Raw genomic sequence first — 25,831 nt, forward strand, 5'->3', positions numbered from 1 at the left:
CACATTGGAATTTTGAAAACACTCAACAGAAGAGCTGTTCAAATGAAACAAAGCATCTGACTACCCAATCTAGGCAAGGAAAAAAATATGCAGCTGCACACCACCAAAGATCCAATGTTGATTTATTCATGCCATTATGACTGCCACCAAGACAAAGGACACAGAAGAGGTGACGCATTTCACACTTAACTTGTGCTTCTTCAAAACACAAGTTACAGTAAGTGTGAAACGCGTCACCTCTTCTGTGTCCTTTATCTTGGTGGCAGTCATAATGGCATGAATAAATCAACATTGAATCTATGGTGGTGTGCAGACACATCTTTTTTCCTTTCCTTACTTAGGTGGTGAGCCAGGGGGCTAGCACCCAGCCCATTTGATTCATCGGATTACAATCACCTGGAGCAGCGTTACCTTCCTTCGGCTTTGCCCAATCAAGGCAACCACTTCCCTATTCTTTGGTCAGGCTTTCATCACCAACAATGACTGCAAGGACACACATGTGGTTCCTTCATGTGGTATTAAACCCAAAAGCAAACATTTATTATATTGCAGCTTACCAGTTGTTAGATGTGATGGCTGTATTATTATTATTTTTTTTTTTTTACTTTTCTTTATTTTCATCTGATGATCCAGTCAGTAAGTCTGTTTTTCAACAGCGCAAGCTCTACTGCAAATGTAGGAGTTAGTGTCGGGACAAACCTGCTGTCTAAAAGGTGCCCTTGTGCTCCTTCATCCAGCATGTAGGCACTCTAATACAGGAGGTGCGTTACTGGTCAGATCACTAAGTGAAAACAGAGGGGGGGACTAAAAAAAGAAAAACGAATACAGCCATCACATCTAAAGATTGGTAAGCTGCAATATAATACATTTTTGGTTTTAATACCACTTTAATGCAATGTTTCCCAACCTCAATCCTCCCGTACCCCCAAACAGGTCATGTTTTCAAGATTTCCTTGACCTTGTATAAGCGCTTTAAATCAATGTCAATGGTTTGGTATTTATAAGAGCTATTTTATCTAAGGGAAATTCCCAAAGCATGGCCTGCTGGGGGTACTAGGTACTAAACTCCAATCTGAATTTTTATTGCATCTTTTAAAAAGCAATCTCCGAGTGTAACTGAATCTCTACATATCTTTCCAATAAAAGTAACAGTGCCTGAATAAACCATCTTGGAAGATGGCAACCACTGGGCTGGATAAAGCATCTTTCCATTCATAAAACTGATCACCACATCCTTTCCTCTTTATCCATTCTACCGGTTGCACAACCATCTTTGTATAGTCCTTTATGACACCGCTGATATCCTTAGGTCAGAGGTGCCTGTAATGGATGGATCTGTTTTGCAGAGTCCCGGGTCTGTCCTGCTAATGCACATTCTTACCTATTGATGGACAGCATATGCAAATATCAGTATTCCTGGCGGGTGGATGACTGCACGTTGCATGGCTATATGGGCATTAAGCTGAGAGTTAAATTGCTCAGTCACCATACAAACTTCTGACTACATTTTCCAAGAATTGAGAAATGTAGTCCTTTCAGTCAGTCATAGCTAAAGATGGTTCTTAGGAATGATGTACAGCACATTAGAAATCCTTCCTCCAGGCAGCCAGTCCTTGATGAAAGGATTAGGAGCGTAGACACAGCAAATTAAAATGTCTCTTGCTGTGAGTTTTTTACATGATTTTGGGCAATTTGATTGAACATTTGGAACAGATGTTTTCAATGGAAATTCATAGTTAATCCTAGAATTTAGCTTTAATTATAAGATGCATAGATATGAAGCACCTTCTCTCCCAAGACCTAAAGAATCACATTTGTGGCCCAGAGGAAGTTCTGCAATTTCTTCTGTCTGCCTATTGCTGCTGGGTAATGGCAGAAGCTTCTGGTTCAAAAAAATCAGACCAAAATAGCTTTTGTCACACTTTTGGCTAAACCTAAAGCTATAAACTGTTGTTGCCAGCAGGGGGCACCAGGGAGCCAATTATTCTTCTATGCTGAAGACCGAGATATAGAGGGTTTGGACAAAATGATGGAAACACTACATGATTTGCAGGTGTGAAAGAGACGACAACATGTTTCACGTTGAAAGCAGAAGTGACATTTTTGCTTTTGCTTCTGCTGTGGGATGAGACACCGAGCTAACAGGTGGGAAGCCTCACTTTCGTCATTCATGGCTTACGCTGCTAGGAATACAAAGTCATGAGCTTACAGAGTCTTAAAGAGGGCAAATTGTATGCGCCCGCTTAGCTGGTGCCGCTGTGACTGAGGCTGCCAATTTGTGGTGTCACAAGGTACAGTACCAAAGGTTATGACGGCATATACAGTTTCCGGGAAACCGTCATCTGATAAGATAAGTGAGGTCAACTGACCAAAAGAAACAAAAAAGGACATTACACAGGATTGTGACCCAGATTTTTGCATGAAGAGTGGTATTGGATTCCATTATCCACCATCCAAGACTTATATCTGTCAATTCAAAGGAGAATTCAGGCCATCTTGGACGCCAAAAGCGGTTTAACACCATACTAGGTAACGATTACCTTCTTTTGCCATACATGTTTCCAGAATTTTGTCCAACTCCTGTACAATGAATTACTGTAAAGTGCAAGTGGTGTTTGGTTACTCATCCTAATTATATCACCCAGAGTGATCACATATATGTATAGCCTAGTAGTGTAAAAATGTAAGTACTATACTTTTTTTGGACTATAGTAGTGTGCACTGGATGAGACATCGGTCACTTTAGTATACACATGGCATGTGGTACATCCTGTGAATACAAAGGTTTGGCTGCATACATTGTGTAAACATAAAAGTTAGTTTGGCCTGGAGTCTCACAGTGAAACAGGTTAGAACACTTTAGCTGTATGTGAGAGGTGCAACGGCTGCTTGTGAAGACACCTTGTGGAGCCCTTGGTCTGAGGAAAACGGTCTCAAAGTCATCGGTAGTGCCGCAGGTACACCAGCCTCTGTGGATTGAATTTTTCTCGGCACAGTGGGCATTCAGCCTGAAATTAAAAATTTTTAAAAACATTGATGTGAAATCCATAATAACCAACAGCACATATCTTGTTCGGCTTCTCTTAAAGTGGATGTAAACCCAATTCATGAAATTTGAGCCGGGCACATATCTGCAGTGTTCTCTTTTCGCTCTCCAAAGCGCTATGTCCCGTAGTTGTCTCCTGCTTCGTTCTTCTATTATCAGCCTGATAACTCCTGACAAGTTCTCCATCACATATGATAAAAGTAGCCTGAGTTTTGTGTTGGGGAGGATGCTATAAACTATTCAAAGATCAGCTCTGAAAGTCTCTATCTATGAGGAGAGGGGTGTGTGCCTTTCTTCCAATCAGCTTTATGCCCAGGCTGCACTGGAGCGCTAACCAGGAGGAGAAAATCTCCTAAGGCCTCTTTTACACGGGCGCACCAATCAGGTCCGCCTGTCAGTTTTTCAGGCTGACCTGATCAGACCCTCAATGCACCTCTATGGAGCGGTGGATGTCAGCGGTGACATGTCTACTGACATCCGCCAATATCCGATCCTGTCGGTGAAATCCAGACAGATGAAAACCCTATTTTCCATCAGTCTAGAGGATCAGATTGGATGAAAAATGGACAGGCGGTCCGTTTTCATCCGATCTCCCATAGAGAAAAGCAGGGCTCTGACAGGTCTGTCCCTGCACAGTGAGCACAGACGGACCCATCATCCGCCTGCTCAGCGGGGATCAACAGATCAATTCCCCACTGAGCAAAACAAAGTCCGACGGGCAGAAAGCCCGTGTGAAAGGAGCCTAACCCGATGCAAACTTTCTAAACCATATATAAAGCTGAAGACAGCAGATATACATGTAAAACTTATGTAAGGAAATTTGTTTCATCTCTGTATCATCTGAGGCTGGTCACTTCACTGGGTATATGTGAGGATTTACATCCACTTTAATTGGTCTGAAAAAGAAGACTAATGCAGCCACCACATCTAAGGACTGGTAAATTGTAATATATTAGGTTTTTATTCTTAAGTTTAAATATGCTTTAACCGCTTGCCAACCAGCCGCCGCAGTTATACTACAGCAACCTGACTCGGCTGCGCGAATCACCTTAGGTGTATGTCGCGCTCGTTAAGGGGCCCTGTGTGGGCACGGGCCAATTGGCCAGCGGGGAAGCCAATCAGCGGGTCCAGCGGACTCGATGTCCGCCCGCAATCGTTCCCCGCAGAGACAGAATGGGGACCTCCCGAAGTAAACAAGGCAGATCTCCATTTCGAAAGGGGATGACACAGAGATCTAGTCTTTCTGCTATGCAGGAAGACGGATCTGTGTGTTATCCCAGGCAGTCCATCCCCCATACAGTTAGTAAACACCCTTAATCACTTCCCTGCTAGTGTCACTAATAATGTCACTGATTCCCCAAAAAATTGTCAAAAATGTCAGGTGTCCAAACTGTCTGCTGCAATGTCACTGTCCCGCTATAAATCACTTTTCAAAACTGGTCTTTTTTGTTTATAGCGCAAAGAATAAAAACCGCAGGAGGTAATCAATATACCACTAAAAGAAAGCTCTATTTGTGGGGGGAAAAAAAAGGACATCAATTTTATATGGGTACAGTGTCACAGTTCCATATTGCAAAAAATGGCCTGGTCATTAAGAGGGTAAATCCTACCGGTGCTTAAAGCGGAGTTCCACCCAAAAGTGGAACTTCCACTCATCGGATTCCTCCCCCCCTCCAGTGTCACAGTTGGCACCTTTCAGGGGGGAGGGGGGTGCAGATACCTGTCAACGACAGGTATCTGCACCCACTTCCGGGAATAGACTCCCGCGGGAGTCACGCCCCCTCCTGCACTCCCCTGCTGTCTCCTGGGAAAGACACAGGTCCCAGGAGATAGCGGGGACCATTGAGAAAGCGCAGCGCGACTCGCGCATGCGCAGTAGGGAATCGGGAAGTGAAGCCGCAACGCTTCACTTCCCGATTCCCTCACTGAGAATGGCGGCGGCAGCACCCGAGGATCGAGGGACGGTTCGGTCTCCGGTGCCAACATCGCTGGACCCCGGGACAGGTGAGTGACCTTATTTTAAAAGTCAGCAGCTGCAGTATTTGCAGCTGCTGACATCTAAAAAAAAAAAATTTTCGCGGGACTCCCGCTTTAAGTGGTTAAAGTGATATTAAAGTCTCTTTTCTTCTTTAAAAAAAAAAACTAACATGTCGTACTTACCCCCTCTGTGCAGTAGTCTTACACAGAGCAGCCTGGGTCCTCCTCTTCTTGGGTCCCCCGCTGGCGCTCCTGGCACCTCCCCCCCTGCAGGCAGCGCAGAACCCCCCCCCCCCCCGTCAGGAGAGCCGGCGATCGGCTCTCCTCTACTCTCGTCTATCAGACGCGAGTGAGGAAAAGCCGATCAATGGCTCTTCCTATTGACATCGTGATCAGCCGTGACTGGCCCCTGCCAGAGGCTCTTTACCAATATCGGTGGAGCAGTGTGTCAGACTGACACACCGCTCCACCGATCGCCGCAATATGCGGCAGCATGTTATCCTGCTAGACGTCATGTGATACCCAGTCAGGATAACTGAACCACGTCATCTGCTATGGGCTGGGCAGGAAGTGGTTAAGCTTTTTAGTTTAGATTTTATTTAGAGCTGCACGATTAATTGTAAAAAAAAAAAAAAAGACGACGATCTTGATTCAACCCCCTTCACGATCTTAATCCAGCATTTTCACGATTCATGTAACACAGGGGTCTCAAACTGGCGGCCCTCCAGCTGTTGCGGAACTAAAAGTCCCATCATGCCTCAGCCTGGCTTGTAACTGTCAGCCTTGCAAATGCCTCATGGGACTTGTAGTTTTACAACAGCTGGAGGACCGCCAGTTTGAGACCCCTGATGTAACAAGTGCAGAGCCGTTCCCTGCTCACTCAGCTGTCAAAAAAAAAAAAAAAAAGCCGGCAAACGTTTATCAACGTTGTCAGCGCTGGGAGAGAATTATAAAGTATCATTTGGTTCTTTTAGGTCAAAGGGATGAACTTCGGTCTGTAAATGAGGTCAGTTTAACCATTTCAAGACTAAGCCTTTTTCTGGCATTTGTTGGTTACAAGTTAAAATCAGTATTTTTGCTAGATACCCTAGAGAATAAAATGGCGGTTGTTGCAATATTTTAATACACACGGTATTTGCGCAGCGGTCTTTCAAACTATTTTTTTTTTCAAAAAAAATTAACAGTAAAGTTAGCCCAATTTTTTTGTATAATGTGAAAGATAAGTTCATTGAGAATCGTGATCTTTATTCCAAGCAAAGAATTGTGATTCTCATTTTAGCCAGAATCATGCAGCTCTAAATTTGTTATATGCACACTATGATTTATTACACTTTCCAGCCGTTGAGAGCTGGCTGTAAAACTGAAGGCATTACATTCCCAGACATGTGATCATCATAATTGGCCATGAGAGTGATCATGTAATTGAAGTCTACCCCACTGTCTCTTGATACAAGTGACCAGGAGTCAATGAAGCATGCTCCCAGAAAAGAACAACACCACCAGATGTATGCATACATGTGGCAGGTTGGTGTTGATTGAGGCCCACTGCTGGGCTGCCACATATATGCGTATGGCTGGCAAGAAGGGGTTAATATAGAAGCCGATGCAAACAATAGTGGAGGTGTGGTCCACAGCAACCAGACATTTCTGCATCATTCTTTCTAGCATAGACTAAAAGAAAATAAGTAGAAAACACAAAGAGCCCTCACCTTGGTGTTACACCATTCAGTGATGCACTCCCAGCAGAAGAGGTGACCACATGGTGTGGCTGTAGTGTGCTTACGGTGTTCTAAACACAACGTGCACTTAGAGGGTCGCTGGTAGGATTTCTCATGTGGAGGAGCCCTACAAAAACACAGAACAGAAGATATTTACAGTACAACATAGCTTGGTTATGCAATGACTGCGTTAATATCGCTCTTTGTATCCAAACTGGACACATTAACACAAAGCAATGTCTGAGAAATAGACTTCTATCCCATCATGCCCTAGCTGAACCAAGGGTCAGGGCAAGTCAGTTATAATAGTACAAGATGAAAGTAGTGGCCTAAAAAATTACTTTATAAACATTATGATGCTTCATTTTTTAATAAACAGACTAAAAACCATTCTAGTTTACTTTTAGGCTGTAGAATATTTTACTGTACGAGGTAGTATTGAAAAAACAATCATGGAATGATACAAGACACTGGAGGATTTCTTTCAAAGGTCTGGACTGCCATCACTGGAGCTTGTAAGCACACAGCCTTTAGTGCCAAAGCAACACCCTTCAGCTAGGACACGTTCTTGTTTACCAGGACTTATGCCGTGTACACACGACCGGACTTTCCAGCAGAAAAGGTCAGACGGAATCATTCAGTCGGACATTCTGATCATGTGTGGGCTTCATCGGATTTTTTCTTTATAAAATTCTGACGGACCTAGAAATAGAACATGTTTCAAATCTTTCCGACAAACTCCTATTCCTATCTGCACAACCATTGTCTGTATGCTAGTCCGACGGACCAAAAAACGACGCAAGGGCAGCTATTGGCTACTGGCTATTGAACTTCCTTTTTCTAGTCCCGTCGTACGTCATCGCGTTCTAAACGAACGGACTTTGGTGTGATCGTGTGTAGGCAAGTCCGTTTCAGCGGAACTCCTTAGGAAAGACCGTCAGTCTACTCTGACGGAAAGTCCGATCATGTGTACGTGGCATTAGGCTTCATGTACACTAGCCTACACTTGTAGCTCCTAAACTTAACTCCATAAAAGCCTATGTGTCCATGTACTGCACACATAGGCTTTTAGCGAGTTTAGGAGCTGCCGCGTTTAGGTGAGCTTCATCCTCTCTCTCCTGAACGCAGAAGAATTGCGGGATAGGAAAGTTTTGACCGCCAGCCGCAGGATAATGCAAAACGTGGTAAATCTAAGCCAGTGTATATGAAGCCTTAGATTAGAATATTTTGATAATGTAAATGCAAAGCAGTTGTTCACTCCGCAAAAAAGAAAAAAATATAGTCAGCAGTTACAAATCCTATAGCTGTTGACTTTAAATAGAAAGGACACTTATCTGTCCAGGGATTCAGTGCTGTCCTCACCCAGGCAAGTTCTTCACTAGCCTTCAGGTTTCCGGTGCCAGCATCCTTAGTGTGGGCAGCAAGCTATGCTGCTTTTGGCTTTACAGCCAGCTGCCCACTGTGCATGCGCGAGCCATTGCGAGTTTATGTGAATGCTTGTACAATCTTCTGGCACCTGTGACGTGTCCCAGAAGACTGCGGAGAGGGGAGGATGGAGGAGAATTTCCACTTGGATCACCTGAATGGTCGGAGCGGAAGTGGGAGCAGGTACCCTCCCCAAAATGATATGCCAAGTATGGGAGATGAGGGGGAGGAGGAGGATTTAAAGCAGAACTTCCCCTTTTGGGTGAAGTTTCACTTTAAAGCAGGCCTAGAACTAATATTTTTACATGGTCTCATATTCTTCGTATATAATATCATATCAATTTTTTTTTCTTGTTTAGTAAATACCTTCTTTCATGTACAGCATCACAGCCTCCTTGGATATCCAGAACACTCGAGAGTGTACCTTCTATGAAAGACTAGCTATGTGGTCCAACAGAATGCCCCCTCCCCTCTTGCTGGCACTGGTCTCCAATCACATAGCTAGCCTTTCATAGTAGTACGCAGAAAGAGGGGACAAAGTGCTACATGTACTTAGCCCCCTATAGGACAGAACACTATCCTAAAAGGTAAAGGAGGCTCTTTCTTTAATCTGATGATTACCTCTGGTAGGACATTCTGCGGTGTAGCTTGAATTTCTGCTGGGCTTCCTGCTTTTGCTGAAAATTATTCAGCTGGACATACAGCAGCAACATAAGATGAACCAGTGATACTGCACCAAGGAGACTGTAACCCCGACGCACAATATTATCATCTCTAAGTGATCCACGGACACGCAGCTAGAAGAGATTAAGGAGATCAAAAACATTAGAAGACAATATCCTTTTATGTACTGGGAGCACTCATCTACATGTGAGATAATACATTCTCTAGAGGTAACAGGGCTTTATGCAAATAAAATAAAATTGAATAACTGCAACCCATTTTGCACTCCTGTGACCCGTTTTTAGCAAAGAGCGGTCCACTCTCTGCTGACGTCACCAGGATCAGTCCAGGCACCACGCCATCCCGACTTCGGAAGTCTGGATCTGCCAGGTGCCTGGACTGATAGGCATCTCAGCCTCTCAACGAGCCGCTGAGACGGTCGCTCCCCACAGTTCAGAGCTCCAGTGAGCGTGGAGGAGCAGAGCAGGAGAGATGCTGATCGACAGGCAGCAGCTCTCCGCTCGGGAAGGTGAGAGAACCGAGCCATTGGTGGTGTTCGGTGGCTCGGTTATCAGTGAAGAGGCGGTGGGGGACAGATTCAGCATCCACCTACGCAAGTATGAATATGGGATATAAAAAAAATAAATAAATCCCATACTTCTCTTAAGACCTGCTCTATCGCCCTGGGAATTTGATCTTGTTGGCCTTACAAAAGCCTCTTTTTGAAATATATATTCCCTTCTGACCTCCTGATCACACAAAGCGGCCTTTCTTGCGGCAACACTTTGCATTTCAGGGGCCCGCCCCCTTTTTAAAGTGAATCACTTGAAAAAAGGGGGGCGGTACCCCTTAATCACGTAGTGCCCGCCCACTACCTTCATTAGTGTCTGCTGCATGTGTAAAGGAGGTTGACAGACGCCGCTGTTTTCCATCCATTTTGGGGGTCCAGCTACACATTTTCAGCTCAGAGACTTGTTGTGGTTCCTGTTCAAGCTGCTAAAATACCCCTCCACTGCCAAGCTGTCACATGGAGTTTTAAATGTAAGCGTGGATATGCATTGTTTGAAATAAAACTGTACTTCTTACTGATCCTGCTCCCCGGAGCTTTATTTTTTCTTGATCAGCAAAAGCATCCTCGGGGAGAGCACTGCAGATATAGTAAAACACATACGGGTTCATAACAAGTAACAGGCCACTTACATAATTGATACCAGTGATGCGTTTGGCAATGTGGTAGAATGCTCCATTCATATAGAACACGGCCAGATGCAACCTTCTAAGAAAGGTGATACTCTGCCTGATGACATACACCGTTTTGACCAGAGTCTTTTTCTGTTGCTCTGGGAGAGAAGCTATCTTTCTGTGCATCCATTTCCACATCCAAGAGCGATGGTGACTACCAGAAGACAAGCTGTGTGGAACTCGGACCCCATCAATCTCTATCTGGAGCTCCTGTTCTAGGCGAGCTAGTTCTTTATCCAGGAAATAAGGTAACAAGGTGTGGCAGCAGATGAGTAGAGAGCGCTGCAGAATGGATGGCACTTTCCTCTTCGTGGAGTCCACCTGGACAATATTAACATATTCTTCTCCCAAGGTTTGGTAACCTACAAAAAAAAAAAAAAAAAAAAGTGTTTTTTTTAATATTATAATTTTTTTTTCTATTTAATTCGAATTATTGATATTGACCAGAAGCTTTCTGTGCTCCCGTGAATGTCACACAACAAATGCATATCTCAGTAAGAAAAAAAACAAAAAAAAACAGTACTTTATTTTAACTGACCTAGACTCAAATAACATAGAAGTCATTACATTTTTAAACAATTCTATAGGCTTTTAAAAGGTTTCCAGATGTACATATGAATTCCATCACTTTAATGTAAATTATCTTTCCAGAGTATGACCACTTAAAAGGAGAAGTTCACTTTAACCAAAAAAAAAAAATCATGTATTTAGTTTTGGAGCCTGTAAAAGCATTTCATCAGTGATCAGCAGATCTCTGGTGCCATGCAGGTCCCCTGCAGATCTGTCGGTGTATCTTTTTTTCCCTGTATAGGCAACCAGATACAGTTTGACATGAAGGATCAATTAACTACCTCGGCACTCCACAGCACCATGGTAGCTCATTGAGAACTGCAAGCCGACAGCTGCAAAGGATGTTGGGGCTTGTAGTTCATTCACACAAAGAGTTGTGTGAATAAATTATGTGGTCTTGTGGGCGGAGCCCTGCACGGCCACACTGATTCCAAAAAGTGACAGCTAGATATGGGGAACTTCTCTCCATACAAGGGTAATTGGGCAGCAGCTGCAGCATTGGGAACATGTTACATGTTCCACCCTAAAAATTGGGTGGAATACATTCCCAAAGGTGAACTTATCCATTAAGAAAAATATGGTTCCTCTTTATATATTTCTGTAGAATATAACGAAAGGGCAACTATATTTGTTCATAGATATTCAGATTCTGCTTCCTGGTTAGTAACGCACCAAAGTGACTGTACTTTGCGTTGCTCACCCTCGGTGTAAGTCTATCCATCTGTTCACACTGGGGTGGATTACGAATGGTGAACAGACCGTTTACTTCGCAAGAGCTTAGTGCATTAGGGTAAAGTTCTGTGGACTTCTATCATCCAATCATGTGCACGCAAAAATTCTGTTTTGTTTTCTTTGAATTTTTCCTTGCGTGTGGGTATTCTTTGCAAAGTGGGGTTGCACAGATACAGGTTTTTTTTTTTTTTTTTACCGAGTACAAGTACTGATACCTTTGCAGTGATTTGAGCCCATACAAAATGAATGGGCTCAAATCACACCGCAAAAGAATCGCATGTGATTTCAACAGGAATGCGGTGCGGTTTCTGTCTGAATTGCATGCAGTTTTCCACACCGCTTGTGTGTGAACCCAGGCTAAAGTCACTATGACATTCACACAGGAGCGGTGCAAAAAAACGCATCCGATTCTTTGCGGTGTGATTTGAGCCCATTCATTTTGTATTGGTTTGGGTGTCGGAGCAAGTATGAGTACTAGTGCAAATGCTTAGTACAAATACCAGTATTGGTGCAATCTTATTACAAAGTGAAAATTCACCCATTCACTGCTGTCTGGGGAAGATTCCCTTGCAAAGTGAACAATCCACCTGCCTTTAGTAAATCAGCCCTACTGACTTCAACAACAGTTGGAGTGGTTTATAATGTTATATTCATGCTCAGCACAGTCTGACATACACACAAATACTAGATGCAAAGCCTACAAACCTGTCTATTGAAATACCCTCACAAAAATAAAGAACATTAAGTAAAATGTGAAAGCCATATCAATTATAATAAAAGCTTGAAGCTGAACGCAGGGCTGGCCAATTCAATACTGCCCCCCAATCCCCCACCCCCCATACGTACCTTATAATGTTCGCTTTGACCATGGGGATCTAATATGGAGTAATAGTAACCTTAACTCATTGTATCTGGTGCTCCCATCCACTTCTCTCCAGCCCCTGGATGTGGACAGACCCTCGATGTCATCATGTACAATGCAGGACCCGAGGAGGACACCGGTTCTGTCTTGTATGTGGTGACCTCAGGCAGAGGGCCAGCAACACAAATGGTGCAGAGTGGCTTCAGGAGGTCCAGTCGCCAATGCAGGATTGTAGATTACGGAAAGTATCCTTCTCTAATAAATCATGCTTTGGAAAAAAGGAGCTAGTGGGGGATTTAGGTTTTGTGGCCGGCCAAGAATTGGGCTTTAAAACATACCACATTCTCCCTTTTTAAAATCTTAAAGCAGCCGTATGATGGCAGCAAAACCGTACAACATTATAAATGTGCGCTGTAGGATCTGATGTGTGAAATGGGCTCAATCCATAGGGCGGTGCAAGGTCAAAGGAATGACGTTTAGTAACCAACAGCAACCAATCCCAATGTATATTTAAGGGCTAAGTTAATCTTTTACAAAAATATATGCACATCTTTTTGCAGGTAAAAAAATAAATAAATGTGCATTTATTAATTTTTTTACTCTGTAGCCCTTAAAGTGGAACTTCACTCTCTCAGTCAATTAAAACTACCTGACTATTTTTAATCCTTATGCTGCTAGCATTAGTAAATAGAAATAGTAAATATGAAAGTATATCATATATACTTGTTTCAAACTTTTATTTTACATTTTTTCAGTTACTTCCTTGTTTCTTGCCTAGGCAAACAATGTCATTTATTCCAGGAGTCTTCAGGAGGAGGAAGTGGGGAGGAGGGATTTTCTCAGCTAAGCACACCCTCCTGCCTGAGCTAAGGGCAAATGGATTCCAGGAAGTAAATGCTACATGAATCATCTCAGCAAAATAAAGCATAGAGACATGGCTGGATGGGGGAGTTTGCTATGAATAATAAAAATAAATTACCACTTGCCGACCAGCCGCCGCAGTTATAATGCGGCAGGGCGGCACTCTATTGCGCGAATCGCCGTACGGGTATGGCGCTTTGTGCAATAAATACAGCGTGCACGCCCACGGCACCGGTGTGCGTCGCCGGCGGCCGCAACGTCTGCCGGCCACCTGCAATCACTCCAGCACGGGGTTATGCCAATGTAAACAAAGCAGATTCCCCTTCTGTCAGGGGAGTTCAGTGTGATTGTCTGTTCCTAGTGAATAGGAACAGTGATCTCTCTATACTCCCAGTCAGCCCCCCCCAGTTAGAAAGCACCTCCCTAGGACACATTTAACCCTTTGATCGTCCCTGGTGTTAACCAGTCCCTGCCAGTGTCCTTTATACAGTAATCAATGCATTTCTATAGCACTGAACACTGTATAAATGTCTCAAAAGTGTCCGATCTGTCCGCCGCAATCCCGCTGATCGCTGCCATTACTAGTAAAAGGAAAAAAAATGAATATTAAAAATGCCATAAATCTATCCCCTATTTTGTAGATGCTATAACTTTTGCTCTGCTGGGAAAGCTGTGGGATTGATCTGGCGCTAAGTAGGTGTACTGCAGGCCCTATTACACCTCTCTAGTTTAGCTATAACTTTTGCGCAAACCAATCAATACACGCTTATTGCGATTTTTTTTACCAAAAATATGTAGAATACGTATTGGACTAAACTGATGAAGAAATTTATTTTTTTACACTTTTTTTTTGGGGGGGGGATAATTATTATAGCAAAAAGTTAAAAAAAATAGTTTTTTCTTCAAAATTGGCGCTCTTTTTGTTTATAGCGCAAAAAATAAAATTCGCAGAGGTGATCAAATACCACCAAAAGAAGGCTATTTGTAGGGGGGGGGGGGAGGACATCAATTTTGTTTGGGTACAGTGTCGCATGACCGTGCAATTATCAGTTAAAACGACAGTGTCGTATCACAAAAAAACGCCCTGGTCATTAAGGGAGTAAATCCTTCCAGGGCTGAAGTCCTTAAATAGCGTATTCATTTTGTGGTGCTCAGATCCAGTTTAGTTCCACTTTATGGCATTGTGCTCACAATCAGCAGATGCAATGCCAGGCTCCTGCAGACACTCAGTACAGCTGAGGTATGAGAAGACAGTTACTGAATGGCAGGAAGAATCAAACTAGGAGGAGACTCTACCAGCAACTTCGCTGTTCATTGAGAACTACAGGCCGTCATCCATAGAGGCTGATGGTAAATTTAGTTCATTCACAGAACTCTGGATGAACGACAAAGCCATGTGGGCGGAGCCCTGCTCAGCTGCGCTACTTTTAACCACCTCAGGCCCGAGCTATAGACGGAAGACAGCTACAGCACGGCTCTCTGGTTCTGGATGGGCGTCCTCCCAGAACCACGCCCCCCGCACACTCTGATCAATGTGTCCTTCAGACACAGCTAATCACAGATTGCGGTAAAGGGCCAATCAAAGCGGCCCTTAACCATATAATCAGCTGTGTCCAATCACATGTAAATAAAAGCTTGCTGGTTATGGGCATTCCTTTCCTCATTTGCTGTAAAAGTGTGAGAGGAAAGACAGTAACCGGCAAATGTGACAGGGAACGTTTACACAGATAATCAGAGCCCCGTTTATCAGTGCTGCCCATCACTGCTGCCTCATCAGCTCCCATCATTGGCCTGGGCAGAAAAGGGGTGTAAGTGCCCTGTATTGAAGTGGTTAAATTCTAAAAGCGGGTGTGGGGAGGAGATCCCCTGCCTGCTATCACAGAGGGGGAAGATGAGGCTGGAGCATGTTACACAGGTGAACCTATCCTTTAGGAGGGAAGGATGCAGTAGAAGATGCTATCACATGCTGCTTTTATGGGAAGGGAGGTAGAACTAGGATGAGGAAAGAGTCTCTCCTCTGCCTGATTAGTTGTTCTCTCTGACAGCAGCTAGCGGGTAAAATCCTGAACATGAGATTGTCACTGAAACACCTAGAGGGGACATTTGTTATCTTAGCCCCCTTTCACACGATCGGACCGTTCAGGTCCGCCTGTCAGTTTTGACGGCGGACCTGAACGGGTGCTCCATGTTAGCCTATGGAGCGACGGATGTCAGCGGAGACATGTCCGCTGAAATCCGACCCGGTCCGATCCGCTAAAAGCAGATAGATGGCTCTACGTCCAGGTCTGTCGCTGGTGGATCGGGTGAGATCGGATGAAAACGGACATGCTGTCCGTTTTCATCCGATCCCTCCATAGGCGGCAGCGGCGCCTGACAAGCCCCTCCCCATTCAGTGAGCAGAGAGGGACCTGTCATCCGCCGGCTCAGCGGAGATCAATGGACTGATCTCCCGTTGAGCCGGCGGACCGAGGCGTACTCCTTCGTAGAAATGGAGTCCGCCTCATGTGAAAGGGGGCTAAAGTGTATGAGTAGTGCAAGTAGAACTGACATTCCATATATCTGACCTGAAAATGTGGTGAGAGTGTAGTAGGTGAGATCACACAGCAGCTCGATCTCTTTCCTCCACTGCAGCCATTTTTTGGCACCTATAATAAAAACAGACAGGTCAGGTACAGTGCATTCTGGGTAGGTTAAAAAAAAAAGCATTTTTACATTGAGCATCAATATGAGTGTTTATAGAGCCCAGCTCCTCTTCTTTCTTATGAATCTTTCCTGGCTCTCTCTCCCACCTTGCAGCGCCCAATGACAACACACGCATGAGAAGCACGTGTATATCTCCCTGTCTACCTACCTGTGTCCAGGCACACTCACCAGTAAAAGCCTGGCAGGCCTCATGAGCCTGGCCCTTCAGACAGCCCTGGAACTGCACATCTTTCTGGCAGCTGCGGATCAGCTCAGGCTGGTTTGCTGCGATAAAAGGCATATCGGCTGAGCTGCCCACAGCCTCAGCCCGACTTCCCGAGCTAACCAAACAATCACAACAACCAGCCCCCTGGCTTCCTGTCCCACTTCCGGGTGTACAATGCGTGCACCGGCGTAGAAGGCGTGGCTTCCGTACGTCAGTGCTTGTTACCACAGCGTTCTATCTGTCAGAGGGATGTCAGCTGATCCTGGTGGCTCGTGCGTGCCATGGTTGTGCAGTGTGTATTACAGCTGGGAGCTCAGTGCAATCACTGGGACACTTCAGACAGGCAGACAATAAAAAGAATACAAACATTCAATGCAGATGTGTTTTATTTATTACATTTACATCTAGCTGGATTAAAGTAATAATAATATTAATTAATATTATTAATTACACTGTTCTTTAACAAAAAATCCCCTGCCCACAAGCAAGATGGGAATGCACAAGAAAAAGAAATATAAGGTTTGTTTTTGTATAAAATATAAACTTTAGCGACGTAATATAGAAGAGTTATATAAGAGTATGGTTTTAACCACTTCAGCCCCGGAAGATTTCACCCCCTTCCTGACCAGTGCATATTTTGTGATACGGCACTGCGTCGCTTTAACTGACAATTGTGCGGTCGCGTGATGTTGTACCCAAACAAAATCGATGTCCTTTTTTTTTCCAACAAATAGAGATTTATTTTGGTGGTATTTGATCACCTCTGCATTTTTTTTGCGCTATGAACAAAAAAAGAGCATCAATTTTGAAAAAAAAAAAAAACATTTTTTTTTACTTTAATAATAAATATCCCCCCAAAAATGTAAAAAAACAAATTTCTTCATCAGTTTAGGCCAATATATATTCTTCTACATATTTTTGGTAAAAAAAAATCGCAATAAACATATATTGATTGGTTTGCGCAAAAGTTATAGCGTCTACAAACTAGGGGATATATTTATGGCATTTTTATTATTTTTATTTTTTTACTAGAAATGGCGGTGATCAGCAGACAGATCGGACACTTTTGACACTTTTTTGTGACCAGTGACATTATTACAGTGATCAGAGCTATAAAAATGCACTGATTACTCTATAAATAACACTGGCAGGGAAGGGATTAACATTAGGGGATTATCGAGGGGTTAAACGTGTTCCCTAGGGAGGTGTTTCTAACTGTGGGGGGAGGGGACTGGAAATACAGAGAGATCGCTGTTCCTATTCACTAGGAACAGACAATCACTCTGAACTCGCCTGTCAGAACAGGGATCTGTTTGTTGACATTGACAGATCCCCAATCTGGCTCTCTGTGGAGCGATCGCGGGTGGCCGGTGGACATCGTGGCCACGCACATTGGCTCCCCCGGCGCGTGCCAGCTGTAGCTGTTAAAGGGACCACCGTACAACTATGGCAATTGGTGGGAACGAGCCGACCTGCCGCCGTATAATGATGGCAGCTGGTCCGCAAGTGGTTAAAGTGATTGTAAAGGCTCTTTTTTTGTTTTTTTTTTAAATAACAAACATTGTGTTCTTCCCTCCTCTGTGCAGTTGGTTTTGCACAGAGCAGCCTGGTCCCTCTTCGCTGCTCCTGGCCCCTCCCTTCTTTGAGTGCCCCTCAGTTAGCAGCTTGATACAGGGGGCACCCAAGCCGAGTCAGAGCTCTGTGTATCCATTCAGACACGGAGCCCCGACCTGGCCTCACCTACTCTCTCCCCTAATTGGCTGACTGATTTTGATTGACAGCCGCGAGAGCCAATGGCACCGCTGCTCTGTCTCAGCCAATCAGGAGGAGTGTCCTGGATGGCTGAGGAGATCGTAGACATCGCTGGAGAGAGAAGGGGCTCAGGTAGGTAATAAGGAGGGTGCTGGGGGGGCTGCTATCCGGAAGCAGTCCCTTTAAGAAATTGCTTCTCCAAGGTCATCCCATGGGAGTGGTTTCAGATTAAACACTCGCGGACTTCAGTGTATCGCCCACAAACTAACGGCTTAGTGGAGCAGTTCAACAAAACCTTAAAGAGAATGCTAAAAAAAGCAGTGGAGGAGGATGGTCGGGATTGGGATTGCTTGTTGCCTCCCTTGTTGTTTACTATAATTGAGGTACCCCAGGCCTCCACAGGGTTCTCCCCCTTTGAGTTGGTTTATGGGAGACACCCCTGTGGACTATTGGACATAATGAAAGAGACGTGGGAGCAGGAAGCTTCCCCAAATCAGAGTGTGGTAGAACACTCAAATGCAGGACTGAATAAAAAAAGTTATGCCCATAGTACGGGAACTTTTGCAAGCTGCGCAAAACGCCCAGTCGTGTATACAACCAATCTGCCAAGGTTAGAAAGTTTAAACCTGGGGATCGGGTGCTGGTGTTAGTGCCTAATGTTTCTCACCAAGTGGCAAGGCCCCCTTGAGATAGTTGTGAGGGTGGGGAAGGTCAACTATAAAGTCCATCAGCCCACCAAACGTAAACCCTACCAGATTTACCACGTCAACTTGATCAAACCATGGAAAGAAAGACAGATTTTGACAGTCAGTTTGAAGGTCCCAGAAGATCCTGACGCTCAGATTAAGAAGGTAGGGATTGCAGAGGCTCTCTCTCCTCCTCAAAAACAGGAGTCCTGCGAGTTTTTGTAGAAGAATCGATACATTTTTTTCAAACCTGCTTGGCCTAACCTTGGTAATTGAACTTAATGTCATCACAGACCCCGGCGTTCGGGTAAACCTCAAACCCTACCGCATACCCAAAGCTCGCCAAAATATTGTTTTGGCCAAGCTTGAGAGTATGTTGGGGACCTGGGATCATTGAGAAGTCTTCAAGTAGCTGGTCCAGCCCTATAATCCTTGTACCCAAGCCGAATGGAACCTGGCAGTTCTGCAAGACTTTCGTAAGTTAAATGAAGTCTCCAAGCCAGACTAGGATTCCATGCCCCAGGTGGATGAGTTAATCGAGAGATTAGGACCGGCCCGGTACATCACCACTCTTGACTTGACCAAGGGACACTGGCTAAAGAAAAAAACATATTTGCCACACCAGAGGGGTTATGGCAATATGCCTGAATGTCGTTTGGGTTACATGGGGCCCCAGCAACTTTCCAGAGGGCCATGAACTTCATCCTAAGACCTCATAAGGAATTCTGAGGAGCCTACCTTGATGATATTGACTGATGAATGGCTGTGCAGCGGGGGCGTGTCAGGACAAATCTGAGCAGAGGCTCTCCCAGCTCAGTCCCCCCTAACACGGCAGATTAATAACAGCGAGAGTTAATGGCTCATATCCTATGAAGAGGGAATGGGGGACAGGGAGGAGCTCTACTGTCTATGCTAATAGGGTATTAGCAAACCTGCACACGTTTTTTTTTTTTAATTAGGGATTGCCGTTAATGCATATTTGTGTTTTTCTGCATAGCTTCTTGAATTAGCGCATCATTTTTATTATTATTATTATTTGTGTTAGAGTGTTGAGGTCACTTGCTAATGATGCCCTCCTAAAATACTATTCCTGCCTCCACACTGCCAAACCGATCTATTTTATCACACTCATTAACACCTTCTCATCCAGTCCACGTCAACTCTTCTCTACCTTTAACACTCTACTCTGTCGTCCACTGCCTCCACCCTCTAATTCACTCACTGCCCAGGAGATCGCCAATCACTTCAAAAATAAGATTGATACAATTCATGAGGAGATCTCCAATGCGCAGAAACCTCCCCCACCCAACCCCCCTGTCCACAGATACAATCATTACTTCCCTCATTCAACCCTGCTAGTATTAACAAGGTTTATCTGACACCCATCTAACCACCTGCCCCCTGGATCCTGCTCCCTCACAAATGATACACTCACCCTCTGACTCGATTCTACACTCTCTAACTCACATTTTCAATTTCTCTCTCTAGTGGCATCTTCCTAAACTCTCTAAAACATGTGCTAGGCACCCCCATACTTAAAAAGCCCTCACTGGACCCCACCAACCTTAACAACTTAAGCCCCATCTCCTTACTCGCCTTCTCCTCCAAACTTCTTGAAAGACTGGTCTACAACCGACTGAGTGAACATCTGACCATGAACAAACTTATTGATCCCCTTCAGTCCAGATTTTGCCCTCAACACTTCACGGAAACTTCTCTCCTTAAACTCACAAATGACCTACTAACTAACCAACAGACACTATTCTGTACTACTTCTCCTGGACCTCTCTGCTGCCTTTGACACAGTGGACTACCCCCTCCTCCTCAAAAATATCCACTCCTTTGGTCTCGATGACTGTACTCTTCGCAGGTTCTCATCCTACCTTTCCCACCGCTCTTTCAGGTTCACTTACAACTCTACTTCCTCCTCTCCTCTTTCTCCATTGGGATCCCCCAAGGTTCTGTTCTTGGACCTCTCCTTTTCTCAATCCACACCACCTCCCTGGGTCAGTTGATTGCCTCCCATGGCTTTCAATATCATCTCTACACTGACGACACCCAAATCTATCTCTCCATCTGTTTCCTCACCCATTACGCATTACTAGTAGACATATTAGCCTGGATGTCGCATCACTTCCTCAAACTCAACCTATCCAAAACAGAGCTCATGATATTTCCTCCCACAGGTGCAATTTCCCCTGATTTCTCTGTCAATATCAACGGCTCAAATATCAACTTGTTCCCTCACGTCAAGGTCCTAGGTGTAATACTGGACTCCAAACTAACTTTTCGGCCCCACATCCTATCGCTATTCAAAATTTGCCGCCTCAACCTCCACAACGTCTCCAAGTTAAGCCCCTTCCTAACCAATGCCACCACAAAGCTTCTAATCCACTCCCTGGTCATCTCTCGCCTCGACTACTGCAACTTCCTCCACATTGGCTTACCTCTAAATAGGCTATCCCCATTTCAGTCCATCATGAACGCTGCTGCCAGGCTCATGCACCTCACAAACCACTCAGCCTCTGCTATACCCCTCTGCCAATCCCTCCATTATTTGTGGGAAAAAAAATTGTTTGGGTACAGCGTTGCACAACCGCACAATCGTCAGTTAAAGCGACGCAGTGCCGTATCGAAAAAAATGGCCTCGTCAGGAAGGGGGTAAATCCTTCCGGGGCTGAAGTGGTTAAAATGAGAAGCATACTATATATATAGAGTACAAAAAGGGGAGGAAAGGAGCCCAACCCATCGGATGGACAATAATCCAATACAATTGAATTGTCCAAACGGTGGGGGGGGGGGGGAGAGAAATACAGTATGTACAATATGACTGGAGTCTCAATTGTATATGCTATATTAATTTTTTTTATTTGTTTCCCCCTCCCCCAGTTATCTTCAAGTTTTCATGGCAGACCGCTGCATCTGTGCTCCTGAAAGTTGCAGTTACTTTGTGCTTCTTTGAAAGAGCTTGATCAGAACATCTTGAACCCCAGTCTTCTTTGAAACCTTTACCTGGGGGAGACCTTGCTAATGCAGTATAACTACCTTGTGTCGTGTTGCTGTGCTCAGTCTTGCCATGGTGTATGACCTGTGACTGTGACATGAAACATTCTTCAACAACCTCACCTTAGTAGCAGAGTTTGGCTGTTCCTCACCCCGTTTTAAGCATCCCACACAGCTGCTTCTGTTTCAGTTAATGACTATGCTTCAACCTACATGGTATAATTGTCTAATCATACAGCTGACTCTAATCCTACAAAATCCCTGACTTTGTGCAAGTGTACAAAGTGTGGAAGTGTAAGAACCGATGTTGGTTTGAAGCCAAAGGATAGTCACAGCAAATATTGATTTGATTTAGATTTTTCTTCTGTTCGCTCACTTTGCATTTTGTAAATTGATAAAAATAACAAAAATAAACATAAAAAAACAATTAAAACATATATTTTTTAAAACATTCTTACTTTACAGCATTTCTTTACTGTACTGTAGGTGCCCTTTAAGTAAAGTATTAAGAGGAACCCTAGGAAGGGGAGCATGTGAGACACAAATGAACGAGGATTTCGCTTAGTCAGAGAAGGAAGTTCCTTGTTTTCTTCATGAGACTTGTGCATCACATAGTAACAGAATTTGATACCCATTTAGACCATCATACCGCTTAGTTATACTTTAACAAAAAATTGCAGTTAGCAGTATAAATTGTATTTCACTACTTTAGCCACTAGGTGGTGTATAGACACTACCTTTATACCAGCAGCGAAGAAATCTAGATGCAGTCATGCAGGTAGTTTATAGGCTAAACTGCGCAAATTATGCAGAAATTATTGAGCTGCTAATGGGTTATTACGTGATGATGCACAGAAAACTTAGGACCAACTACAAAATGCTGTTTTACCCCGCAAAGCAAATTTCCTTGTTTTTGGGGACACACAGCAGTAAATGATAGTAAATTTTCACATAACATTATGTAATATCATGGTAGTTTCAACCACTTTCAACTGGCTTTTGATCTCCATAAAAATCAAAAGGATCAAAGCAGTGGCGGCCCGTGCATTGTGGGCGCATGGGCGCCGCCTCCCATCCATGCGCCTGGCCTCTTTCAGGACGCCGGACGCATGAATTCACATGGCAGGGGCGGGAGGGGGTGGTACTTTTTGAAGCACCTGATTAGAGCTAGAGCCTCTAATAGGCTTCAAAATAGGGTGGGCTCAGGGGCACAGGGAGTGCGCCCTGATCCCACCCAATTGTGTGACGATAGCGAATTAATTTTCACTATTTTCACACTAACCTTCCTCCCCGCCAATCAGGAGGCAGGGCGTTAGACCTATTTCCTGATTGGCCAAAGCACCAGACCACCCTATTGGATGCCTAGCACTTAGGAAGAGGTCGCGGCCGCTCTGGTGCACTTGGAGAGGAGCTGCTGCCTGGCGGTAAGTGCCAGGGGTTCTGTCAGAGCCGCGCGCGGGGGTGGGGGGTTGGGGGTGCTGCCAGAGCCGCGAGCCTTGCAAGTGGGGGGATCGGTGGGCACAGTGACTGCATATGATGGGCACAGTGACTGTATTTGGTGGGCACAGTGGCTGCATATGCTGGGCACAGTGGCTGCATATGATGGGAACAGGGGCTGAATTTGATGGCAAAGTGGCTGCTTTTGATGGGCACAGTGGCTGCATTTAATGGGCACAGTGGCTGCATTTGATAGGCACAGTGGCTACATATGATGGGCACAGTGGCTGTATTTGATGGGCACAGTGGCTGCATTTGATGGGCACAGTGGCTGCATTTGATGGGCACAGTGGCTGCATTTGATGGCACAGTGGCTGCTTTTGATGGGCACAGTGGCTGCATTTGATGGGCACAGTGGCTGCATTTGATAGGCACAGTGGCTACATATGATGGGCACAGTGGCTGTATTTGATGGGCACAGTGGCTGCATTTGATGGGCACAGTGGCTGCATTTGATGGCACAGTGGCTGCATTTTCCGGGCACAGTGGCTGTATTTGATGGGCACAGTGGCTGTATTTGATGGGCACAGTGGGTGCATTTGATGGGCACAGTGGCTGTATTTGATGGGCACAGTGGCTGCATTTTCTGGGCACAGTGGCTGCATTTTCTTGGCACAGTGGCTGTATTTAAAGGGCACAGTGGCTGCATTTGATGGGCACAGTGGCTGCATTTTATGGGCACAGTGGCTGCATATAATGAGCACAGTGGCTGTATTTGATGGGCACAGTGGCTGCATATGATGGGCACAGTGGCTGCATATGATGGGCACAGTGGCTGCATATGATCGACGCAGTGGCTGCATATGATCGACGCAGTGGCTGCATATGATGGGCACAGTGGCTGCATTTGATGGGCACAGTGGCTGCATATGATGGGCACAGTGGCTGTATTTGATGGGCACAGTGGCTGCATTTGATGGGCACAGTGGCTGCATTTGATGGCACAGTGGCTGCATTTTCCGGGCACAGTGGCTGTATTTGATGGGCACAGTGGCTGTATTTGATGGGCACAGTGGGTGCATTTGATGGGCACAGTGGCTGTATTTGATGGGCACAGTGGCTGCATTTTCTGGGCACAGTGGCTGCATTTTCTTGGCACAGTGGCTGTATTTAAAGGGCACAGTGGCTGTATTTGATGGGCACAGTGGCTGCATTTTATGGGCACAGTGGCTGCATATAATGAGCACAGTGGCTGTATTTGATGGGCACAGTGGCTGCATATGATGGGCACAGTGGCTGCATATGATGGGCACAGTGGCTGCATATGATCGACGCAGTGGCTGCATATGATCGACGCAGTGGCTGCATATGATGGGCACAGTGGCTGCATTTGATGGGCACAGTGGCTGCATATAATGAGCACAGTGGCTGTATTTGATGGGCACAGTGGCTGCATATGATGGGCACAGTGGCTGCATATGATCGATGCAGTGGCTGCATATGATGGGCACAGTGGCTGCATTTGATGGCACAGTGACTGCATTTTCCGGGCACAGTGGCTGTATTTAAAGGGCACAGTGGGTGCATTTGATGGGGCACAGTGGCTGCATTTTATGGGCACCGTGGCTGCATATAATGAGCACAGTGGCTGTAGTTGATGGGCACAGTGGCTGCATATGATGGGCACAGTGGCTGCATATGATGGGCACAGTGGCTGCATATGATCGACGCAGTGGCTGCATATGATGGGCACAGTGCCTGCATTTGATGGCATGGTGGCTGTATTTGCTGGGCACAGTGGCTGCAATTGATGGGCAAAGTGGCTGAATTTGATAGACACAGTGAGGCTGCAATTGATTTTTTTTTTAAAGTATTTTTACGAATTTTTCAGTTTATTTGCGCCATCCAAAAATTTTGAGCACCAGCCGCCACTGGATCAAAGCTGCCTTCCTCTTTACATATATAAATAAATGGCACTGCAATGCAAGGTGTGCGATTTGAAGACCACCAGCTCCCAGCGCTAAAAATACATGTACTGCCATAGTCGCCCCCGATCATAGGTCAAACTTTGTGCCTTTTTTTACCTTCTCAGTAAACTTTTTCCTGAATTGAAAAGAAAAACAGCCTGCAGGTGTTTACAGCGTGATATTTCAGCCTTGCAGAGTACGGTACAATTCATTACTATCGCTATAACACAAATATCTGAAAACAGCACTTTATAGTTCTTGCTGCTTGGCGTATTTCAATAATGCATGGTCCACTGAAGGCTGATTTCTCAGATCTGTCAGCATTTCCTGCATGTCATACAGATGCGGAAAAAGACTGATTTGTGAATGTGTATAAATTTATTTGTAAGCAAAATGTAAAATGGTCTTCTCTGTTTTAATGTATTTGGATAGAGGACTTTCTGCCTTGAAACCTGGTGGGAAAAATCTCATGGTAGCCTGAGGCCACTGTGGAACATACAGTAGCTGAAAAGCCAATTTGCTTGTTGTCACTAAAAAGAGCTATGTACTAACTAGAGTATCTATAAAGGGCATGTATTGGAGAAGGGGTCTTTAACCTTTTCCACATTGGGGGTGTATTTATAAATACAATTGCATAGCTATTTATCCAGTGAAAGTTCATGTACATTTTTTCTGTGAGAATGGGGCAAAAAAAAGTTGTTAGACTATTTTCTGTGCTGGTTGGATGCTTTAAAGCAGAATTAAAGTCTTTTTTTTTTTCAGTTGCGAGCAGGTAGGCTGTTTATTGCAGAAGAGACATGAAACGTCTCTCCTGCTATAGAAAAAAAACATACTTGCCTGCTTGCAGTCTGTGCTAGAATCATAGGCGTGTGCACAGGGTGTGCCAGATGTACTTGGGCACACACTAATCACCCCATGCGCATTAGCATTATTGCTCTGTGTGCCAGCAGGAAGATGGGAAAGATCTCCCTCTTACCAGCTC

General features: G+C 44.8%; 1 protein-coding gene across 1 annotated transcript; it reads right to left on the reverse strand.

The window, feature by feature from the left end:
• Positions 1 to 264: 264 nt before the first annotated feature.
• PEX10 (peroxisomal biogenesis factor 10) lies at positions 265 to 16,174 on the reverse strand. Its single transcript, XM_073602998.1, has 6 exons — positions 15,968 to 16,174; positions 15,661 to 15,741; positions 10,030 to 10,433; positions 8,788 to 8,963; positions 6,733 to 6,868; positions 265 to 3,008 (listed from the first exon to the last, which is right to left on the reverse strand). Exons 1-6 carry the CDS (start codon positions 16,077 to 16,079, stop codon positions 2,940 to 2,942), a joined length of 978 nt encoding a protein of 325 aa, XP_073459099.1. The 5' UTR covers positions 16,080 to 16,174; the 3' UTR covers positions 265 to 2,939.
• Positions 16,175 to 25,831: the final 9,657 nt, after the last annotated feature.

Source organism: Aquarana catesbeiana, linkage group LG10 (assembly GCF_042186555.1).
Source record: "Aquarana catesbeiana isolate 2022-GZ linkage group LG10, ASM4218655v1, whole genome shotgun sequence".
NCBI classification, from domain to species: domain Eukaryota; kingdom Metazoa; phylum Chordata; class Amphibia; order Anura; family Ranidae; genus Aquarana; species Aquarana catesbeiana.

Bases quoted from the DNA above. Each gene is read 5' to 3' on its own strand.
- PEX10 (XM_073602998.1), bottom strand. From the start codon at position 16,079: ATGCCTTTTATCGCAGCAAACCAGCCTGAGCTGATCCGCAGCTGCCAG. The intron at 6,869-8,787 runs GTAATCATCAGA...GTGTTTTTGTAG, and splicing joins CGCAGAATGTCCTACCAGAG to GGCTCCTCCACATGAGAAAT. The intron at 3,009-6,732 runs GTGAGGGCTCTT...TTTTAATTTCAG, and splicing joins CTGAATGGTGTAACACCAAG to GCTGAATGCCCACTGTGCCG.